Source organism: Chaetodon auriga, chromosome 16 (genome assembly GCF_051107435.1).
Source record: "Chaetodon auriga isolate fChaAug3 chromosome 16, fChaAug3.hap1, whole genome shotgun sequence".
Lineage (NCBI taxonomy): Eukaryota > Metazoa > Chordata > Actinopteri > Chaetodontiformes > Chaetodontidae > Chaetodon > Chaetodon auriga.
In genome coordinates, this window is record NC_135089.1 from 9,925,447 (window position 1) to 9,948,240 (window position 22,794).

The window sequence follows — 22,794 nt, forward strand, 5'->3', positions numbered from 1 at the left end:
GTCGTCATTTATCATAATAGCGTCACACGTCATCACGTCACGCACGTGATTTTCCTTGTCGTCTCTCGAACTGGCGCTGAATCAGCACACGTGCCCCAAATTATGCTAATTAGCGCTTCCGGTCCTCGCTAACGCCGTTTGTCAGCAGTTGGGCTGTGAATCAAACGACCCCGGCGAGCAGACGAAAGCAGAGAGATGTTTTGCTGTCTCAATGTTCTGCCAGTCCCACTGCAGGTACTTCATTCACTAAATGAGCAATTTAAACTCGTTTCAAAATGAGAAAGTTTTGCTTCTTATCAAACCATAACCAAAATGTGAGAGGTGCATTCTCATAATAAATTTTTTGTCATACTCTAGTTTGGTCAAATTATGGTAATATTTTGTCATCATTCACTTTAAATTGATATATATTGTCAGTTATAGTTAAAAGAAAAAACAACCAAAAATTTGTCAGGACTTTTGTGACTGTTGAAAAAACATTTTACATGGACATTTGCCACAAAATGTGGGCGACTGACGCTAATTAACCAAACATTATGAAACACCTACAACAATGGCTTCTTTTCAAAATGAAAAGGCTTCCAGGCTATTGCTCAATCACACTCGCATGATACATTTGAGTGCTGTAGGAAACTGTAGCTGGTAACGTTTAAGAGGAACTTCTTCAGCAAATGCACTTCTAGTGAGCTTTGCTTTAAAAAGTTAACAATAAAACACATCCTAAATCTGTGTTTTAATGTGAAATGTCATTATTAGCCATAGGAATGGTTAACCACTGCCCCAGAGCATCCAAAACTGAATTCCTCTGTAGGTCTGCATGGGAATGTGTCTTCACCAGGATGTCACAGAAGAGGGTAAACAGGCTAAACTCCAGAGCTCTAAAATAGAGAAAGACCTCTGTGAACATGCCAGGAGTGAGATGAATGTGGTGAAAATCCTCATGCTTGGTAAGTTCAGCTGCGGCAATGTAAGTGCCTCTTATCACAGAAGTCTTGACATTTTGAAGTACTTTCTGCGGTTTGTGTGTCAGGAGCTGCAGAGAGTGGAAAGAGCACCCTGATCAAACAGATTAAGATAATCCACAGTCACGGCTTCTCCAAACAGGAGCTCATCACCTTCAAGGTATTGGGCAGATGTTAAGCAAACGGAGCATTTGTGTACTCGCCTCAGATATTAAAGCTTCCTGAACCCCGTGAGTTACACTGACAAACTGTCCGCCATCAACAGCCCGCAGTACTCGACAACCTGCTGACCTCCATGAAGTTTGTCCTCCGAGGAATGGGCATGCTCAGGATTAACCTCGCGAACAAGAAGAACAAGGTGAAATGATAACAGGTTTTAGAAAAAGTCTCATCAAATGTGTTTTTCTGTCAGTTTGATCTGGTGGCTCACTTTGCATTGCAGCCCCTCTTCATCACACTAGATGTCAGTGTTCATCTGCAGCAGATACTGTATGATTGGGTGCAGTGGTGGAATGTAATGGAGTATATTTAGTTACTTTAAGAACTGTACTTAAGCACAGACTTGAGGTACTTGTACTGTATTGTTAAAAAGTGACTTTTCAAAACATTTAATAGTTCAGAAATGTGAACATTTGCTGCTTTTGCTTTTCAATATTTTGATTTATTTTGAAGTTTGCAACATTGCTTTTGACAAAACAAGCTCCACCACTGGATTGGTGTTTCTGATGCTGATTTTTTTTTTTTTTTTTTTGTCCCACTGACTGTAGGTGCACGCCCGCTCCATCCTGTCCTGCAGTCAGTGTTTGGGGGACGACCAGGAGCTGCTTCCTTTTGTGGCTCATGCTTTCTGTGCGCTCTGGGCCGACCAAGGAGTGCGAGCAGCTGCGGCCAGAGGTTACGAGTTCGAGCTGAATGACTCTGCACTCTAGTGAGTAGAATGACCTTAAGTGATCTAGGCCAGCCAATTATGACTGACAGCGGAAATGTCAGGGGAAATTGCCCAGTAAGAAGCGTGTCGTCACATCTTATCAATACAGAGCAACGGTAAAGCAAGTGCTTAGAATAACTCATCTCCAGGAAATGATTCCTGTGACATTTGTGAAATGGGAGCCTTAATTGGGACCAAATTATAAAGCACTGTTTGTAGATATCCGGGAAGGTGGGAATTAGGGTGGAGTAGATGAAAGACATGATTAATGACCCAGTTTTCTTGTTTAATGAGTAAGAAGTCAAACAACGTTATCCGTGTGAAGCTGTTAAATTAGAGGGAACAACCTTAGAGGTTCTGTTGAATCTATAGCATTAGCTTTTAACTTAAACTTGGATTTAACCGTATTTTACCACAACATGTCTCACTCCAAGTTGTCTCTGTGTGTTATGAAACACAGTTTAGCGAGTGCCCCCCCCCCCCCCCACCACCACCACACACAGACACACACACATGCACACATCTTTATACGGGACATTTTATATCTATGTGGGCAGAACTGGTTTTTCCAGTCGCTGTCCTTCTGTCCTTCGGTTATTGTGCCCTTTCAATTGTTCATCAAAAAAAGCTGCACTCAGCATAGATCATCTGTTGAGTGTGTGTTGCATCATCAGCTGAAGTGTGGATCATTAACTGAAGTGTTGTGTGGAATACATTTTGCTAAATGGCGTTATTGGCTTGCGCTCTTTGTCAAATTAAATGTTCAGTTTTTTTGGTAAAAAAAATCACCCGAAATACATGTACATATACATGTATGTGTGTATATACATACATGTTCATATATACACAGGATGGAAATTGACATGTTAACCAGGAAGTAGTTATCACAAATGACACTTCTGATCGTCCATCAGTTGTGTATCGTCTTTAAAGTGAAGGTGGATTTTTTTTTTCCAGCAAGTTTTCTTTTAAATAAACTTTGAATAAATGGACTGAGCAGAAGTCCTTATCTCTGAGGCAACAGGGAGGTCTGCCAAGTCAAAATGTACTCTAGCTGGCCAGACTGAGAGAGATGAAGATGTGACAGCTTCATTATCGGAACTCAATAAAGTTGGAGCTGGAAGATGATATGAAACTGGGCTTGCTCTCTTTCAGTCTTCTCACTCTGTTGGACCCCACATTGATTTCTCCCTCCAGAAATATTGGATTAGACTCGAGTCGTGACACACTTGACTTCCCCAGGACCTGAGGGCACCTCGACGTGTGAAATGACTTCTTGAATGACTTTTTTTTTTGCAGTCACAGAAAATTAACTGTTAAAGTGACCTGTGTTTAGATATCCAGTCTAATTAACACTAATTTTTATAAACTTGAGTCACTGCTGTTGAGAGAGAGAAAAAAATCAAATGGAAGTCAGCAGGTGGAGTTATATAGAAAATCAGAGCTGATGCACCTTTACCTCTATGCACACATTATATAAGTTCACCCATATATTGACAGCACAGTCAGCGGTGAAAAGTTTGTGTGTTCTGCAGCAACATGAATCACACAGAACAGACCTGCAGTCAGTATTAAAGGTGAAAACATCCTCTGAGTAGAGTTCATGTCCTGCTGCAGGAGCCACACATCTGGTGAACAGTAGCTCAGGTAACAGCAGATATTGGAGGTTTTGACAGCAGCTTTTGTGAGTGTACCAGGTCAAATTTAAAAGGTCCCTCCACCAATTTAGCATTACACCCTGTAACACTGTCAGACTCATGGTGGACAGTTAAAAAACCCTGCAGCAGCACCAGATATCATCTTTTTTTTATTCCATTCTCTCTCCTGCTTCTTATCATGAAGCCGAAAACACGATGTCACTACTTCCTTTTAAAAACAGCCCAAATATTTGCACACAACTGACTTTTTGATATGTGAACGTTTTCTCCTCCTATTCCCTCTCCAGTTTCTTTGAGAACATGAACCAAATCATCGCTCCCAAATACGTTCCCACCGAGGCAGATGTTCTGCGAGTGAGAGTGAGGACCTGTGGAATCATCGAGACGCAGTTTCAACTTAATGAAATGATCTTTCGGTAAGACTTATTAAACTGGCAGTGTAAATTCAACAGTGGTTGCAACGTGATATAATGCTGTGCAAAGATATCTATGACAACATAATGCTGTATGTTGAGTTCATAAAGGTAAAAGCTTTAATGATTCACAATGGGCTCACGGAAAACTCTGAGGAAACCATATAATGCATTTATTGTTAGTGGGACAATTGAATTCCTGAATATTTCACCTTCCTTCAGTTTCAAGGGACAATAGAACCGCTTGCATCTTCTGCCTTCAAACCAAGCAAAGTCAAGCTGTTGAGGTTTTATGTCACAGTGAAGTGTCTTATTACCTCGAAAGAGCAATCCTAAGAAATCTTGATTATAAACTGGAGTCTCAAGGCTCAAGATATATTACAAGATTCAGATAATAAATGTATTTTATTATGTACCTGCAGACACATACAGATATTCCGTATGTGTAGATCACAGACTGTGCTGTAAATCTGCATTCTTTCTGATGGCCAGCAGGGGGCGAAAAAATAAGTCTGATTGTATGTAAGCTTATGAAAAAATGGCTGTATTTTTCCCTTGACTTAGTAAACATTAATGAATTTATGGTCTTAATCGTCATCTTCAAGTCTTCTTCCATACAGCCCCATGTTCCTTTTGTAAATTACGGTCTCATTTAGTGTAATAAACATTGTTTGTCAGTTCCAGTCAGGATAGAGGTATAGAAATGCGTGTCCTCCCCAGCTCCACCCTAAATCTGGTTAAAATCTTGCTCAAAAACCACAACTGCAAATCCAAACCTGAGGCACAAACCAACGGGTGATGCGCTGGCTACGTCCACTATTCATTATACAGTCTATGGTGTAGATATAACAACTAAAAGAGCTGATTGTTTAGCAAACCTGTGCCTGGAATGTGTTGATAATTTTGCATAGTTGCACTGTGTCATTTGGATGTGTTGTGTGAACTTGCTTGGTGACGATGCACAGCATTTACGATTGGTGGCTTTTGAGTTGTTAGAAAGTGTAGTTCCTCATCTTTTTTGTGATCATTGTTGTGCATTTTTGTCCCTTTTATTGGACAGTTGATAGCAAATAGACGGTTAGTAGACAAAGGGAGAGAGAGCACAAAATGCAACAACGCTACCCGACCAGAACTGAACCAGGAGAGCTGTCGTCACATGACACCTGACCAAATGTGTGGATTGCTTACAAGCACATTCACAGAAGTTGATCTTCACTGTAACTGGTGGCGACTGAGAGGGTATGGAATCAGTCAGCAATGCATGATTAAAAAATTTGCTGAATTCTGCTTCAGTTACTGTTCATGGAGTCGTCACACACACATTAACATGCTGCTGTCCTAGAAAGCGGCTTGTCGAGCCTCTGGAGACTCAGCGTCACCACCAAGTCTTGAAGGGTCCCTGACGAAAGCTGAACTCTGAGGGAGGCGGCTGCCTGAGTGTGACTCAGACATCAAATATTGATGGCTTCTCTCCGCCTGGTTATTCCAGGAATAATACCACAAATGTGGAGGAAGAATAGCAGTGAAACATTGAAACCCCAACCTCCCTCCCTTCCCCTTTGGATGTGTGCTTTCAGAGCAAGCAAGCATTCGTCCCTGTGCTGCGATGCCATTCAGTGTGTCCGGGTCACAAGAAACTGAATCCATACAGACCAGGATTCATGAATATTGTATATACTGTACTGTAGCTTCTTCAATGATGCATCAACATGCATTACTTCATGCAATATTAAGTCTTTTTTTACTTTTGCGTTGATTAGAAAAACACATTTTGAAGGTGGTTCAAGGTAGTCAAGCAAGACTTCTATTCAGGCACCACTAAGCCGACAACGAAAGCAACACAAAAAGCCAAACTTGTGCACCACAGCCGACCATGTAACCAGTGTAACACAGTGTCTTTGTGCAGTCTGTTTCCATGTTCCCTGCAGTAGTTCATATTTTTATCTGCTTATGTTTACCATGTATCTGTTTACAGTTCAGATGATCTGGACTTTCTTTCTAAACTTCCTCAGAGTGAGTCAGTCTCACATCTCTTGGCCTGATTCAGAAACATGGCTTCCTCAGGTCTCGTAGGAGTTCAGTTCACAGGTCTGGTCTTGCCCCTCCACTAAATCTCGAAACAACAGAAAAGCCTTCTTGTGGTCATGAGCGACTATTTTCTTCTCTGCGGTGCGGAAGCTACTGCTGTCAAATGCTACAGTCAATGCTCATTGTCCCCCAGCTTGTTAAAACTGACTCTTGACCCAGGCGATAAACGCTTCATTGCCTCTGACATGAGTACCGCAATCATACACCTGGAGACTGTCTGGCCCAAATGGGAACTCATTACCTGTGTCACCAAGACCCCTCGGCTTCACTTGGTGCCAGATCATATTTTGAAATAGATTGCTCCAATAGTTTAAATGGGTTTGAGTGTTTCAGTGTAATATTATCTCCTAATACTGCCCTATTGCCTATGAATAAGACACTTTATCGGTAGTTTAAAAAGGCTTTAACTGTCTTTGCAGTGAGACTTTTCCAGCACCAGTGGCATCAGTGAAGCTTGCACATGATATTTCTACAGCTAATCATGTTCTTGGAGAGTTCGGTACCCACGAGCTCTCCACAACTAACCTTTTTTTTCCCTCCATATGATCAGCTGTAAGCAGCTCATTGAGTGAATTCAGCATGAATGGGTTTGTTTTGCGTGTTGACAGGTTTTATGATGTCGGGGGTCAGCGGAGTGAGAGGAGGAAGTGGCTCAGCTGCTTTGACTGCATTCAAGCCGTGCTGTTTGTCGTGGCCCTCAGCAGCTATGATATGACACTGATGGAGGACCCTTCAAGGGTATGTTATGAAAAAGACAGTCAAATCAAATGTAATACCATGTGTTTCCTTTGCTGAATGTGGTGCCAGCCTTTCCCAACTTTTCTTTTCCATATATTCTCTTATTAGAATCAGCTGCAGGAAAGTCTTGAACTTTTTAAATCCACCTGCACCAGCACAGTCTTTAGGAGCTGCTCACTGGTGAGTTTATGTGCACTTCCCTCAGTTGGTTTTCACTGGAGATTTGTTCGTCTACCTGTGTGTCATGCACAGGCCGTGCCTCATCTGAATGTGCGGAGATGACTAAAGCACTGAGCGGCTTTTTTTGATGATCGTTCATGCCGAGCAGACAGGACGCAGAGTGGCTTTGATTGCATCTGACGTACATAATTAGCACACAAAGCGTAATTGAGATGTGGGGCTGGTGATTTCTGTTTAGTAAGTTGGCTCTGAACACCGTTTAACATTCGGTGTAATTTGATTTCTGTCTAACTGTCAGTTTGCCGGGATATTTATATGAGCATGAATGACTCACTTGTCGGCCAGTAGCAGTTACATTTGCTCTAGATTGACTGGAGGCCTTTATAGGTGCGGGTTATCTTCCAGCCACTTCCTCTTACGTCATTTTTTTCGAAGGTTGATTGTGTTTTACAGTAAATGCTGGGTATTCAGGTCTTTTCTCAGTTAGAAGTATGAAGAGATTCTATAGAAAATGACTGGAGATACCTTGGAATACCACACGAAGCAGGTTAACTTGTAATGGCAATGATGACCATTATAATGCATTCAAGGCAAGGCTGCTGGAAAGTAATCACACTCTCAGAGCATAATCAATCAATAAGAAGAAAAGCAGAAAGGTCAACAGGGCTTTCCTCTGTCTGTTAACTGGAGCAGCACTATGTGAGTTTAGTGGGGTTTTTTTGTTAAACTGACTCCAACTTTCACAGTCTTCAGTGTTTCTATACAGCAGTATGGAAATAATAGTTATGAGGCTGATGCTGTCAGTTCACACTGTTAAACTTCAGTTTATAATGTCCTAATGTTACTGGGGTTAGACCAAAAATACCAGCTGTTGTTGAGGTGAAAACAGTATTGGGCTTCAGGTAGACGGAGCATGTCTGTGCAGATACTGAAGTGAAACTCTCCTGAAAAGGATCAACTGGAGGGTTTTTTGAATGTTGTCGTTGTAGATTTTATTCTAAATTCACAGCTCTGGTGACTCTCTTTCTCTCTTTCCTTCAGATTCTGCTCATGAACAAAACTGACCTTTTCCGGGAGAAGATCCTACACTCTGGAAGGCACTTGAGATTTTACCTTTCTAGTTATAAAGGCAAGTTGAGTTTTCATGTCAACATTTTTTTTTTGTCTCTTTGTCCTCACTGAGATGTATGTTCTTTTTTCTATGCAGGTACATTGAGTGCAGTGTTTAAACTGGAGTGCTTGCGTGTGACAATATTTGGCCAATAAAGCCAATTCTGATTCTGAAAGCAACATAAACAATATCAATCTATTGGGCCTTGGAGTCTCTGGTTTACATTGCAGCTGCCCAAGTGCTGGCAAAGTTGAGAAACTAATGTGAACTCTGAGGTATCTAAATCCCTCGAGGAGTTGTTCACATGTGCATCTCTTCCTTTTTTTGTTTTGTGGTTCACTGCATCGCTCCTGTCCTCTGGGTAATCAGAATTCCTCGTGGTCAGAGATTATCACTGCACTCACGTACAGTCCTCTGTTCATGTGTCTATCATTCATTCTGGTCAGGCCCTGGTCATACATATTTCATACTCACTCACAGCACTGACAAGCAAACTCTGTCATGTTTTGTTTGCGTATTTGCAGATTGAGAAGGAAAACTTATGCACAGATTCTCACTGGAAGCCAGTGTATTGTTTTTTTGTATGAATATTTAATGAGTTAGTCATTCTTCTTCCTTCATCCCCATCCAGGAGCAGACGGTGACGTGGACGCTGCAGCCCACCACATCACTGCCATGTTCGCATCATGTAACAGCCGCCCCGGCAAGCCCGTGTACCACCACTTCACCACAGCCACAGACACCGCCAACGTTCAGGTGGTCTTCCACATGGTCGTAGAGCAGATCATCAAGGAGAACCTAGCAGCTGTCCAGCTGCTATGAAGGTCTCCTGAAGACTGTGTAGACTGTGTTTTTAGTCCTTCAGCACTGGAATATTCATTTTTATCACATTGTTTTAATGTGGGCAAATATTTTTTCTTATTTTAAGCAGCAAATAAGGTTAATATGAGGTTATTTAAGCTGCACGTCCCTCAATTTATTTTAAAACATTTTAAATAAAATATTTATTGATAAGTACTTTAAATGCTGTGTATTTATTATACCTTTTCCACTTTAAAGAACAGCTGCTTTTAATATATGCATGTTAACTATAACTTGAAAAAATGCACCAATTATAAGAGGTTTTCCTGATTTTAATCTTTTGACGTATTTAATGCTTCTAAATCACCCATACGTGAACTACCAAGATGATGCAAGTTACCTGTTTATTCAAAAAAATAAATTAATTAATAAAATGCAGCAGCTATCTCCAGTATAGATGAGAAGAAAATTCTTTGTTTTGCATTCAGTCACTTCAACAAAGGGCTGCGATATGATTCATTTATTAATGAAAACTCAGATCAAATATGTACATTAATACATTAACAGCGTAAAGTTTTAAGACAGGTTTATCATAAAATCAATAAATAAAATGGTGAAATGATAAATGAAAAGTAGCATATAACACCGGCGTTAAACTTGAAATTGTACAGTTTTTAAATGTGACGCCTTCAACAAGTAGGCTTGATCATCCATCCCAGCTGTTCAGTCTGCTTCACAGTCTGAGGAGTCCAGAGAGAAGAAGACGTCTGCTTTGCACTTAAATGAACCTTTGAGTTCCTGGAGGAGTTCACAGCTCCGCAGGTTTGGTGTAATGTCTTTGATACAAACAGGCTGTTTGGAGAGAGAGAAAGAAATGATGCTGTTAGATTAAAAAAAGATTTTTAATTCTGTGCCCTTGAATCAAATGGTGTGATTTCACAACAGATATCCCTGCGGAGAATTAATACACAAATCAGTAGTAAGTTTGTATGGACTTCATCTCCTGTCATACTGTAACAGCAAAATGTCAAGTACATTTACTTGAGTACTGCACATGAGTATGATCATGAAGTCCCTCAGTGTTTCTATTTTATGCTGCTTGATTCGAAATCATTTCAGAGGTAAATGCTGCACTTTGTACTGCATTTGAGACTGTAGTACTTGCTGGTAACTTTGCAGATTGTAAAATAGGATGCATTATTTCAGACTGAACTGCCAAAAAGTACTTACCTCCACTATCTGCGCTGAAATGCTTCATTTATCTCTATCAGTAATAATCCATGACAGACTTGTCATGAAAGGGATTTACACTGCGCAGACCTGAACACTTTGTCACCTGTGCTACAGTGCAAAAACAACAATCCTTACACCAGTAAGAAAGCCAGCAGCTGGTGTTCAGTAATTTTAAAGAAAATGCCATACTCAGGTTAAACAATCAAACTTTTAAATGTGGATAATTCACTTTTGCGCTCATGCGTAATGGCGATCCCAACCAACTAAAAACGCCTAGATGAAATCGAGCACTGACCATCGTCTTCAGGATGAAATTTTGGGGTGTTAAGTCAGAAAAGACGCTGTTGGTTGGAGACTCTCCGCTGTCTGACGGCTCCGACTCGGCTCTCCTGACGTACGGTGACCTGCGGATACCGGACAGCAAGCCGGACGCCCTGCCAACAGAGTAGTAGCTCGGACCGGCCACCTGCTTGTACCATGCCTGCGTCGGACTGCAGGCGACCAGCACGGAGATGATCACGATGGGGAACACGAGCTTAGCGAGCGTCTCCATGTCGAGCACTGATGCTTGGTCCTTCTGTCTTCAGTGTGGTCACCGCTCGCTGCTCGGATCCTGCTTTTCACAGTCTACTTATAGGGACCCCGTGATCATCCCAGCAGTTTCGTCAACGACAAGTGGCCCGGAGTGGGCCATTCACACACCAACACACGCACGCACGCACACATGCTCCTCCTGGCCAGCTCTGGTTGAAATATGTAATATAATATAATCCTCCAATGAAGGGTTGATGGTAACGATGATAATTAAGGGAGAATAAAGCAGATAACTGACAAAACTGGGATGTGTTGAATAAAATAAAATGATTCTTGAGACACTTTTAAGATTCATAGGTTGGTTGAAAGCTAAAGTGCTCAGACATGTGACAGTACTACCAGAATGCATACAGAGGCTGACTCATACAATGCACTACCTGAATGCCTTGTTGTTGAGAGGTTTCTCTCTTTTTATTCAGTCATAAAGTGATTTTACACTATAATGACATTAGCTTTTCCCATGTGTTTATCACTGTCAAGGAAAAGCATTTCACATTCAGCCCAAATCTAATCCTACATCCACAGTACTTTACTTTCTCGTTATGAACTGTTGTTGACCATAAATTTGATCAAATGGCAAGTAAATGATTTAAAGATACAAACCTCTGACACACTGATGCAACAGTAATAGTTACACTTGGTCTGCACCTTGCTCATCTTGCCAGCTCTGATGTGACCACAACAAAGCATCACCGGGCTGCACAGGATGCAGGTTTTCTACTTACATTCAAATAGAAAAAAATGAAGTGGTGCACTGAGTCTGTGGTGACAGCGACCTGATTTCACAGGCTGAGAACTTTCAACTTAAGGCCTTATTTTTTTTAATTACAGGCAGCTGTACTTACAGTGTGGCATTAAGAGCCAGAAAAAGACAAGACAAATCCTCATTCACTGTCTGTTTTGAGTAGAAGACCGACAAGTACAACCATAATTTGACTTGATTGTGATTGGAAACATGTACATTGACCACAGAACCTTGACACAGACTGGTAAGCACAACGCTGACACGTCATTTAATGCTTTATTATAACGATTTAATCTTGAATGAATCCATCTATTTCAGGTGTTCTCTGCAGTGCATGGCAAGTGGGATATCAGCAGCGACGTATCTGTGCAGTCAAAGGATCATCTGCCGTCGTTCCTGGCTCATTTCACCACTGCGACAAGCTGACAGGGAAGAGTCATGTGGGGTCACGTAAAGTCTCGTCGTCTCATGGGTTCAAGCCACCACGAGAGTTCAGTATGTTGGTGACAAACATCACAATTGTTAATGATGCAAGAAGATACATAGTCTGATCTATTGTAAACAACAAGAAAAGCAGGTCTGGTCGTGTTAGGCCAACGTTAAGGGCTGTTGTTGTTGCAGTCTTTTTCCTTCTAAAACTTGCAACCTGCAAAGTTTGAAACAGTACATTGCTCTTCTAGATTTGAACATTTTGATGTTGAAGGAAGGCATCTCTGTGAATCTGACCTGCATAAACGGCTGTGATGGTGGTCACCTTTCATCTGCTCCTCATCTCTCCTGGTGCAACAACAATCAAGAAACAAAGGAAACTACACCAAAGACACACAGAGGAACATCGGTCTCCGTCAGCCCATCGATGGAGGTCGACGCTGCAGCGACATCACTCTTACCTGCGGCAGCCACGCATGCCCTGAATGGAGAATTGGTTTGAAATAAATGAAAATGATGACATTATGGCTGTAAGGCATCACCCTGTGTTCTTCTCTGATGATGGAGGCCAGTTTTTATGCTGTGCCACCAATAAACATGGAGGTCAGAACTCTTCTGAGACTCTGGGTGGGGGAGCCGCCTCTTCTGATGTTCTTGGATTTTCGGTTAAAGCCCTCAGCCCCCTCTTCCTGTATTCAAACTAGAGACAAGGGCGAGAGAAAAGGAAAGAGGGGTTTGAGGGGGAAGGGGTGAGAAAACTGAGTCAAAGGGAAAATGAATGACTCAGGTAAGTCAAAATGCTTTCATGTGGAAATGGGATGTGTTCAGGGCCTGGTCTTTGTTCCTGAAGCCACAGCAAGGTTGTACCAAATAAACAAACATTTTGTGTTTTACAGGATATACATGAGCAAATTTCTGTTTATTTTGTCATTCACAGACAAACAAATGTACAGTATTTTATAGTGATGTTCCTTGTTTGGGGCAAATTAGACCTCTTGTTAGCAACGAGTTAGAAAACAGAACATTACGATAAATTGAATTAATCTCTTTTGTATTTCATGCCTTGTGTTTGGAGATTGAATAAAGAAACAAAGCTCTCACAGAGCTTACATACTGCCTTTGTTTCACAGCATACTACAGGGTTATATTTGCCAAAGATGTACTTACCATTCTTATTGTCGCTGTGCTTCTGATTGTGACCACGGTTATTGCCGTCAGGAGGTAAACTGTATTTATTATCCCTTCCACACGTTAATCTGACAGCAGTGTAACATGTTCCATCTCTGAAAGGGTCTCATATCATCTGCTGCTGTCTAAGAAATGTAGATAAGGAAGGGCAGCTTCTTCTCTTTTGTGGGGCCATTAGGGTTGAGAGGGAGCATCCTGATTGGCTGAGCACATACGTGTAACTTCACAGGGACATGCAGAGATGAATGACGAAGCCTTTAGATGAGGCTCTTGAGAGAGAGCAATGCTTGTGTAAAGTGCTAGATGGCCTGAAGTATCAAATACCACAAATAAGGTCCTTGCAATATGTTATTCATTGCTCAGGTTCAGTGGTGGAAGATCTTGTACTTGAGTAAAAGGTGCTAATAGCACAGTGTAAAAATACTCCATTACAGCTAAAAGCCATTCATTCAAAATCCTTGGAAACTGGCTTCAAGGTGAAGGTAGTTTTAGCTGCTTTCTATACAGTCAGAGTTTAGTCCAGTGGTTCCAAACCTCTGGGACGGCCCTTCAGAAAGGTCACAAGATAAACCTGAAGGGCCGTGAGATGATCAGTGAGAGAAGAAAGAAGAAAAAACAAAGTCCTTATCTGTTTGAAGTTTTTGGACTTTTCTCAAATCTTTGCTGCTTTTTTTGTGAAATACTGGAGAGTTGTATGTAGTGTGGAGTAAAAATTCTGATATTTATCTCTGACTTGTAGTGGACTAGAGGTATAAAGTACCACAACATTTTACTTAAATACAGCGTTTGAGTGCATTTACTTTCCACTGCTCAGGGCTCTGCTCAGGATTATAATTAAAAGCAATGATTCCGTATCTCTGTTTCAGGCTCAGCAGAAAAAGGAAGTGGGCACTGAAGGCAGACTGTGGGGAGGACGCACCAGTGGCTCTGCTATTTCTGACTGTTTAGCTCATCGCTCCTCTACATTTTTCTGTAGTCTGACTTTCTTGTGGCCTGCATTATATACATTAGACTGTAATTCAGGCTGTCAGTTGCACTGAGGTTGTCTGCAACGGAGTTAAGCAGGTGAAAGGCAAGTGGAACCCACATCCTAAGTCTCTGCTAAATAACAGATACATGATGCACCTCAGATAAGGAAACACAGATTGTTTTTGTTGTGTGGGTAGAAGAGTCTCACATCAGCTCATAACCAAGATACAAAGATAGACTTAAGAGGAGGACTTTGTTTGACGCAGATTAATCTTGTTATTTCTTCATGATTGTGTGCGGAATATAGAGCATATCAACTGGCTCATTTGCAACTCTGGAATTTCCCCTCGCGGGACAAATAAAAGGAATAAAAACGAATATTGACCAATCACAGGAGGAAAGTCAGTGTGAGGCAGGAACAACCCAACTTGTTTATGCAACTACTGACGTCAACAACGAAAAAAGGTCAAACGTGCAAGGTGTTTTTACAGTTCTTATCCCCTTCTGTCACATTTGTTGCCTCGGCGGCACACACACTGATTGACTGTATCACCTGCAGTAAACGGCAGATGGTCTCCCATAATGATGAAGATGTGATTTACAGCGTTACACACGTTAATTTGACAGCAATGTAACATATTCCATCTCTTGTACAGTGTGCAAGTAAAGCTGAGGAAACTCTTACACATTTAATGAACAATTATTTGCTTGAGGCAGATTGTGTGCAAAAATCTTCTCTCGTTTTCAGGAACCAACCTTTTAACCCTTCATTAATTGAGCCTCCCTAATTTGACAACAAGCACTTGCCATTTCGCAGCCATAGGTGTGCAAACATAATGCTTTGAGGGTATTTGCTTTTTTTAACGTCCTTATATTTTACAAGGATGCAGTGCATATGCGTTACGATAAAGATACATATTATAATCCATACAACAATAAAACATGGGGAAGTATTTGGAACACATCTTCCCCTTAAAACTTTGTAATTGTAACTAAAAAAAAAGACACGACCAAGAGTCACAAACGTGATGCACCCCTTGGCATCAAAACATAATCTGGTGGGAAATTTATTCAAACATGCTTTCCAGGGAATAAATGTTTTGCTCATCGTTTTCCGCGCTGCTGCAGTGATTCTGTTGGCTGTGTGTAGGAGAATTCATAAAACTTCACTCCAGCGCAGTGTGCTGTTTCACTGTTCTCCTTAAAGCAACTGAGTCAGAGCCCCATACGGGCACACGACGCTCTTCAATGTGTCTGCTGGCAACCCAAATTAATGTCAGTAGATCAAGCATGTCTCAAGAAAAAAGTCTGGTATTTGTAATGCGTGTTTTTGCGCCTCTTTCATCATGCCTCTGGGTCAAATGTGTGTGGATGTGCACGCACCCACTGGATGTTAAGTTGCTTTCTGGTGCTCAGTGTTCTCAAATCACATACACTCCTGTTTTGTGGGTTTGGCACTGTTAAAGTTCATTGGCTTTGAATCTTCTTTAGTTCCTGAGCTTCTCAAGAGTTGTCTAAAGTGTGCTTCCAACTGCAAATAAAGCTGCTGACAATTGCAAAAGGTTCGATTAAAGACTGGAAATATGTGAATGAAATAAAAAAAGACAGACATTTATGTGAGATACATACTGTTATTATTGGACAAATAAGAGCAAAACATTCTTTAATCTGCTCTGTGGTCTTTCTTAGAAACTTCATTTGTATGGCACCTTTCATACAGTTGAGGGCGGTTCAAAGTGCTTCACAGAGGACTAACAAGCCAATAAGACAGAACAAGCGTAGACTGTCATAGAGCGAAAAGTAGATTACATAGATTAAAAAGACAAAATAAAAATGATGAAAATTGATAAAATAAAATAGATTTAAAAGCTACATTAATAATATTAATGATAGTTATACCATATAATGAAATAGATCAAAGTTAGACCAAAGAATTGAGTAAAAAAGCCAAAACAAAATAAAAAAGCATTTAGACCTTACAGTAATAAAATAACATAGAGAGAAAATAAAATGAAATACATTTTTTGTATTTTATGTGACATCACTTGACGCAATTTAACAGACTTCATGCAGCTCTGGACCCACAAAAGGCTTCATAAAACTTATTTTTCAAATGCAGAAGTACTCACCTACACCAATAAACAAAAATGTGTAAAATTTCCAGAGTTCCCATTTAATAGCTGATGTTTTGCACTGGCACAGCATATAAAATGTACAACAGATCACTTATTGTATGCAGACATTATAGTTTGGCAGTTAAGATTCAAGTTACCAAACATTCAAAATGCTAAAAGAAGTGAGTGCAGTCAGTGCTCGACTGCAGCACAGAGACACTTAGTCAGTATTTTCTAATTGTGTTAGCAAACATCACTTTGCCTCTGACTCTGCTTTACCCACAAGAAAACACCATCATTAACGTGGGGTATACTTCCTGTGTGCAGAGCCTGGTTTCATATGTATACCACTCAAATTAAGCCGTGCATTGAGCCCGTGGCATGCGTGACCTGATTTCAGGGGCTGAGCTGACAACGATCCAAAACTTTACATTACAGGAAGCTTTGCTTAGTAGAGAAAGAAGAGAGGAGACACCCCTAACTGTGCACTTTGAGTATCAAAACTGATCAAATAGGAGCTTTGTGATTGCTTGGAAAGAGTTTCAACATGTGTGTTGAACACAGGAACCTGAAGTGGCCACTGATGCTGCTGCTTTTATGTGGTAAGTACAACATTTAAATCTCATGTAAGGTTACTTTAAATCCTTAATTATTTATGCGTCATTACTTTTGTTCCAGGTGCTCTTTGCCATCCGTGGAACGTGGAATACAAACAGCAACACATCTGTGCTGTAAAAGGCTCATCTGTGGTCATTCCGTGTTCATTTTACTATCCTGACAAACTGAGAGTGAGCAGAGTTCTGTGGGGTCATACAAAGTATAATATTTATCGTGGTCCTTTCATATTGGACAGCAACACAACTGATAATTCCTCAGGATTTCAGTATATTGGTGACAAACAACATAATTGCTCTTTAAAAATACACAAAGTGGAGCATGCTGATGCAGGAGGATATGCCTTCAGATTTATTACAAACAAAAAGAGGAAATGGACTGGTACAGGCGGCCCAACATTAAAGGTTGTTGGTAAGTTTTTCTTTTTCATAAGCTGACTATAGCTGTGAATCTTCTCTGCACTTCATCCCACTGAAGCCGTACATTCCTCTTCCAGATTTGAACATTTTGATGTCAGAGGCTAATGTGAATGGAAGACTGAAGGAAGGCAACTCTGTGAATCTGACCTGCGTAAACGGCTGTGATGACGGTCAACTTTCATCGGCTTTCTCCTGGTTTAAGAACAGCGAACCCATAAATGAAGGACCTGTGCTTTATTTACGCAACATGACCTCCACAGACTCTGGAAACTACACTTGTTCTCTAAAGACGCACACAGGAACAAGTTCGGCAGTTGTGATTATTGATGTTGAACGTAAGTATTGGACGCAAGATCAGCGGATTTTAGATAAGGAAAATTAAATCTACAGTACGGCGTCTCTGAATGTGCTAACCCTTGTAAATCACCCCCTTGATTTGCACAATATTCCAATGCTAAAATAACCAATGTGAGAGTTTGCCACATGATTTCTCTGACAGATAGCAGCTCTGGTTTTCTTTCAGACGGCCCCAAGAACACATCAGTGTCTGTCAGCCCATCGATGGAGGTGTATGCTGGCAGCAGCATCAGCCTGACCTGCAGCAGTCATGCAAACCCCCCAGTGGAGAATTACACTTGGTTTAAAATAAATGAAAGTGATGACATTATGGCTGTAGGACACCGGCCTGTGTTCCTCTCTTTTGACGGAGGTCAGTTTTTATGCCGTGCCACCAATAAACATGGAAGTCAGAAGTCCTCAGTTGTGACTGTAAAGATTAAAGGTAAGTTGATTTAAATGCTCATACCAGTAGTCCTTTAGTGGACTCAGGCTGTTTGAGGGGCAGTGGTAGGTAGTGGATTTCCTCTAGCCGGACACTTTCATGTTGTCTTGAACACTGGGCTTCTGTAAAGAGCACTTTATCGTGTTTCATCGACTGTCGGGCCACATTTGCAGCATCTTTCTTTTGTTTGTTTCTTTAAGGATCATTTTGACTTTGAGGATTTTATTATCGTGCTCTCACAAATCTAACACGCTCCCTTTATCACACAGATTACTGGGCAACATTTTTCAAAGCCGTACTTATTATTCCCACTGTTACTGTGCTTCTGGTTGTGACTGCTGTCATTGCTGTCACAAGGTAAGCTGTATTCACACTGTATCACCATTATATCTCATATACAGCAATCATTCGATGATGAAAGCCTGTTTATGTGTTTCAGACTCAAGAGAAAAAGGACAAGAGCACCAGAGACCGACTGTGAGGAGGACATACAGGTGGCGCTATCATTATATCAACTACTCAAAGTTTGTTATGGTTCTAATGTGCTTCTTATTTTTGGATGACATACGTACGGTATGCAGTACATTACATGTTAAAATGTCAGATGCATAGAGTTTGCGAACATGTTAAGCAAGTTATTATAAGCAAACTGAAACCTCACCCTTATTGGATGCTCTTCACTCTGTTCAGCACTAATTCATCATGTGTTGTTACATTCAGAACACAGACTATGTCAACTGGCCTGTTTTTGACCGCAGCCAATCAGAAGAGAGAAACCAGTGTGACGGAGCCACGGCAGAAATCATCTACGCAACTGTTGACTTTCACACCTGGAGAAAGACAAACATGTGAGCTATATATACATATTCTCTGTATTCTTACACCTGTTACCTGTTTCTCAAAGAACCATTTACGTTGCATGACGAGCACGTGTTCATAAACGGTATCACCTGCAGGCAGCAGCAGATGGACCCCCGTCATGATGACGAAAGTGTGATTTACAGCACAGTGTGCAGGTAAGGCTCAGCAAGAACTTACACATTTCACCAGTAATGCTTTCTGTAAGGCGGTTTTTAAGTGCAAACATGTTTTTCTTCTTTTTTCAGGCACCAACCGCTGAACCCTTCATATATTGAGACTCTCAACACAATGTCTTGAGGGTGTTTGGTTTATGATTTTTTCTCTACGTGTAAGATGTACTGTACAAGCATCGCAGTGAAGATAAATCATTACATCTTCTCATTAACACTAACCCTTTAAACCAAAAGAGCGCTCAACAGAATCTCGTTAAATTTTCATCTGAGGTTGCAGTCAACGCATTTTGAAGATCAGCACTGAGGCTATCGATAAAGAAAATGAGACGTGTGAAATTGATTTCTGGAACATGTGAAATAAAATTTGCCATCAGCTTCTACTCTCATATTGTTATGTTAGCTTGGTCTGTAAAGGTGATGCACATCCTGGCTGTGGAAACATAATCTAAGGGGAAATTTTTACATGCCGGTCAGGGAATGAATGTGTTGATATGCATCATTTCTACTGTTGCAGTGATGTTGTGAGGTGCACCTAGAGAACCCAAGTGACTGTGAGGCTCAGTCCCTGCTGACACTCCTTCCACTAGTCTGCCAGCAAGCAAATTCAATATCACAATCATCAAAAATATCTCAGTGTTTCATCGAAGAGAATGTGCTTTTTTTAATGCGTCTTATTGTATTTCTTCCTTCATGCCTCTGGATCAAATGTGCACCAACTGGCTGTTAAGTTGCTTTCTGGTGCTCAGTGTTTTATAGACACTCTTGTTTTGTGGTTTTGGCACTGTCTTTAAGTTCATCTGCTCGCTGTAGTGTTCAGTTCCCGAGGTTCCCAAGAGTAGCTTCCTAAAATGATACACCCAACCTTGGCTACAGACAATTGCAACAGGTGCAACAGGCTGTGCTACATGGAAATATGTGAAAGAAATGTAATCGACTTTTATGTGAGGTGCAAACTATTAGATTGGACAAATGAGAGCAAAACAACAAAACCGCGACAACTGCGCTTGTGGTGAACGTGAAACAACTTTACTCACAGCTCATAAGCATTCAGTAGTCTTTCCTTCACACTGAAGGTTGTCCTCCAGAACTTCAGTCATGAATGTGGGTGAAACAACGCACCTGCGCGTTGAATATGCAAACACTCATCATGAGTAACTACACATGAATGCCAGCTCTTATTTGCAGTATCACAGTGGACAAAATGGCTTTGATGTGCTTCTTCTATAGTGTACCTGAGACTTTATACGTGCAAGAATGGTTTCAATACCTTTGTATCTGACAGCCTGAATGTAACACCAGTGGCATGGGAGTTGGCATGGGTATGCTCCTGCACAAAAATGAAACAGAAATACCAATCTAGCAAGAAAACTTTTTTCCCCAGGTGAGCCAATGTCCTCATGTGAAATCCTTCAGTTCAGACTTCTGGTTGAAATAAAGAAAATTGCAGGGTCCTTGCACTCTATGGTGCACTGTTACCCACGTCTTCAAATTCCATGTTATTGTGCCCTCTGCTGACAATTTAAGGGCACAGCATCTTAAGACGGGTACATGTTTTGCCTCCCTTGCTCCAATACATGCAACACACAACCCTCCTCAGTGGGTGAGTGGGTATCATGTGAGAGCTGTAGAGAGGCACAGCTCATAACAGCACAAAAGGTCATCAGACAGGCGTCACAGGAGGCTCAGTATAACAGTAAACATCTGCAGGTTGAGCATGTTTCCACTGCTGTGAATCTGAAGTAGAAGTAGTAGTATATGTAATAGTAGAGCATTATGCAAGAGCTACAAATAGTTATGTTAACATTTGTTAATATACATTAAATCTGTGCAGCTATCTTGAGCAATATTACATTTTTTTTTTACTGCTTATATATACATTACTTATATATTTTTTACTGTCATATATTTTCTACAGTGCAATAGTGTCCTTCTCAAGACAATCTTATTTTTATACTATTTTTTGTACATAATGTACATGATTATTGATTTTATTGTGTGTTTGTTCTTTTCCTACGTCTCCTTTTTGTTCTTGCTGTCTGTAACAATGACATTTCCCAGGTGTGGGATCAGTAAAGGTTATGTTATCTTATCACTCGGCCTGAATCCATGCAATGAAACAAAGCTGTCTCTGTAATTCTCACAGTTTCTTTTTTAAACGCGTCAAATGTATAGTCTAATGTTTCTTATATGTTTTAAGAAGTCTTGCATTGTGTCAAATGCCTCTCATGTTTTGTTTATTTGGTGTTAAAAGCATGCGTTCCTCCTTCTGTTTAGATTCAGTCATTATTTTAGTTTTCTTTCAACATGGGTTATGTGTTGAATGTTTTTCCTTATATTGATCAAGTGAGAGTTATTTTCTTACTCACACGTCTGAGAGTTTCCATTACTGGCCACTGAGCAACATGCAGCTGGATGTGCTCATAGCCAAAGAGACAGTGAAACACAGCCACCAGCAGTCATGTTTCTCTTCAGACCCGAAACCTTTGACACATAACTAAAGAGTGATATCATGGAACAATACTTATTTTAACTTCTGCATGCATGACTGGAACAAAACATGTGCCCACTTGTCTCACAATCCTTATGTGAGACAGAACATCACATTTTTAAATATGAAGAGTATCATTTAAATTGGAGCTAAACGCCATCAAGCAGCGTGACAGTGTTACTCTTCAGTACGTTTAATATTCCATGACAGCTTGGAAAACGGCTCCTAATGAAAATAATACAAAAAGAAAAATCCCCACAATCCATAAATCATTTTAATGCACCACGTGGTTCATGGCTCTCTATCTACCAGCCAATCATGCTTTCCAGGGCTGACCTTTATTTCATTATGGGGTTTCAATCATGTGTGTTGAACTAGCTTCTAATAACCTGCTGAGCATGTTTTGCAGACAATGTCAGTGCAACTACCAGCTTAAGCTGTAATGTACTGCATGTCACCCCAGAAAATTAAAAAATTGAATTAGTGAGTGTCAAAGAGGAAGTCGATCGGTTCCATTTGACAGTACAGAGAGTACTGATCAGTCAGGGAAACTCCATCATAAGTCATTAAGAAAGTCAGCTTTGATAGTTGACGCCCATTTCTTACAAAACGAAACTTTACAGGACATGCGGAAAGTGGAGGACATGCATGTGACTGCCGGTTCATCGCAGGTTCGGCAGAGATGACTTCTGGGCTTCCCGTTTTGTGAAAGCAGAGGAAAGAGCCATCAGTTCAGGTGAGACTCCGAAAACGTGTGTCGCTGCTTTGCACAAAGCAGCGACTCATAACGTCAGACATTACGTTACGACAAACAAGGAATAAACTAATCCGACGAGCTGCAGCAGCCATCAGACCTCGGTGCTACAGGACTCTTCTGTGTAAGTCTGGCTTGTTTGAATGTAATTTGTTTGACACTTGTCCTTGCACCTGCACATTTTATTGCGCTGTTTTCTTGGTCTGGGAAGCGAGTCAGGAGCAAACTGACCCAGTTAATGTTTTTTTTAGCAAATATACGCAGCTCAGTACAACACTGGCGGGCTATAGAGCGAATTAGTAAGCTAGTTAGCTAATTCGCCGCTAACATGTCGCCAGGACACTTATTTAGTGTAGCACAGGGTCGTTCATGCAGTTCATTAATGTGTCGTACGTGCAACTATAATAACAATTGCTACTGTTTGTTTGTTTAGTTTCCACTTTAGGCTGTTGTCAAATGAGGTTATAGGTTGGAATCGAAACAGGAAGTGACCTACCAGAACGTTTTACGAAGAAAACACGTGATTGGGCAAACTATATAGACAAAGATCTT

General features: G+C 40.9%; 3 protein-coding genes and 2 long non-coding RNA genes across 6 annotated transcripts in view; 4 read left to right on the plus strand and 1 right to left on the minus strand.

The window, feature by feature from the left end:
• The first annotated feature begins 195 nt into the window (after window positions 1-195).
• On the plus strand, window positions 196-8,900 carry LOC143334453 (guanine nucleotide-binding protein G(o) subunit alpha-like). The gene is made up of 10 exons (XM_076753265.1): window positions 196-234; window positions 812-947; window positions 1,031-1,122; window positions 1,228-1,320; window positions 1,730-1,890; window positions 3,836-3,964; window positions 6,658-6,787; window positions 6,896-6,967; window positions 8,009-8,096; window positions 8,710-8,900. The coding sequence occupies exons 1-10, from the start codon at window positions 196-198 to the stop codon at window positions 8,898-8,900; spliced, it is 1,131 nt and encodes a 376-aa protein (XP_076609380.1).
• A 485-nt stretch (window positions 8,901-9,385) lies between these two features.
• On the minus strand, window positions 9,386-10,718 carry LOC143334428 (neuropeptide B-like). The gene is made up of 2 exons (XM_076753230.1): window positions 10,408-10,718; window positions 9,386-9,731 (listed from the first exon to the last, which is right to left on the minus strand). The coding sequence occupies exons 1-2, from the start codon at window positions 10,663-10,665 to the stop codon at window positions 9,603-9,605; spliced, it is 387 nt and encodes a 128-aa protein (XP_076609345.1). The 5' UTR covers window positions 10,666-10,718; the 3' UTR covers window positions 9,386-9,602.
• A 6,121-nt stretch (window positions 10,719-16,839) lies between these two features.
• LOC143333454 (uncharacterized) lies at window positions 16,840-17,831 on the plus strand. The gene is made up of 3 exons (XR_013078278.1): window positions 16,840-17,177; window positions 17,263-17,520; window positions 17,709-17,831. It is a non-coding gene; the product is annotated as an uncharacterized LOC143333454 (long non-coding RNA).
• Window positions 17,832-18,739: 908 nt separating this feature from the next.
• On the plus strand, window positions 18,740-19,230 carry LOC143333662 (uncharacterized). Its single transcript, XR_013078293.1, has 3 exons — window positions 18,740-18,814; window positions 18,923-18,982; window positions 19,073-19,230. It is a non-coding gene; the product is annotated as an uncharacterized LOC143333662 (long non-coding RNA).
• Window positions 19,231-22,123: 2,893 nt separating this feature from the next.
• Window positions 22,124-22,794, plus strand: part of LOC143333770 (E3 ubiquitin-protein ligase rnf213-alpha-like) — a 29,928-nt gene continuing 29,257 nt past the window's right edge. The window contains exon 1 of one of the 2 annotated variants that reach the window (XM_076752054.1): window positions 22,124-22,366. The gene's annotated coding sequence lies outside the window, so the exon portion shown is untranslated. The remainder of the gene's footprint in view (window positions 22,367-22,794) is intronic. The other variant, XM_076752055.1, reaches the window with a different exon arrangement.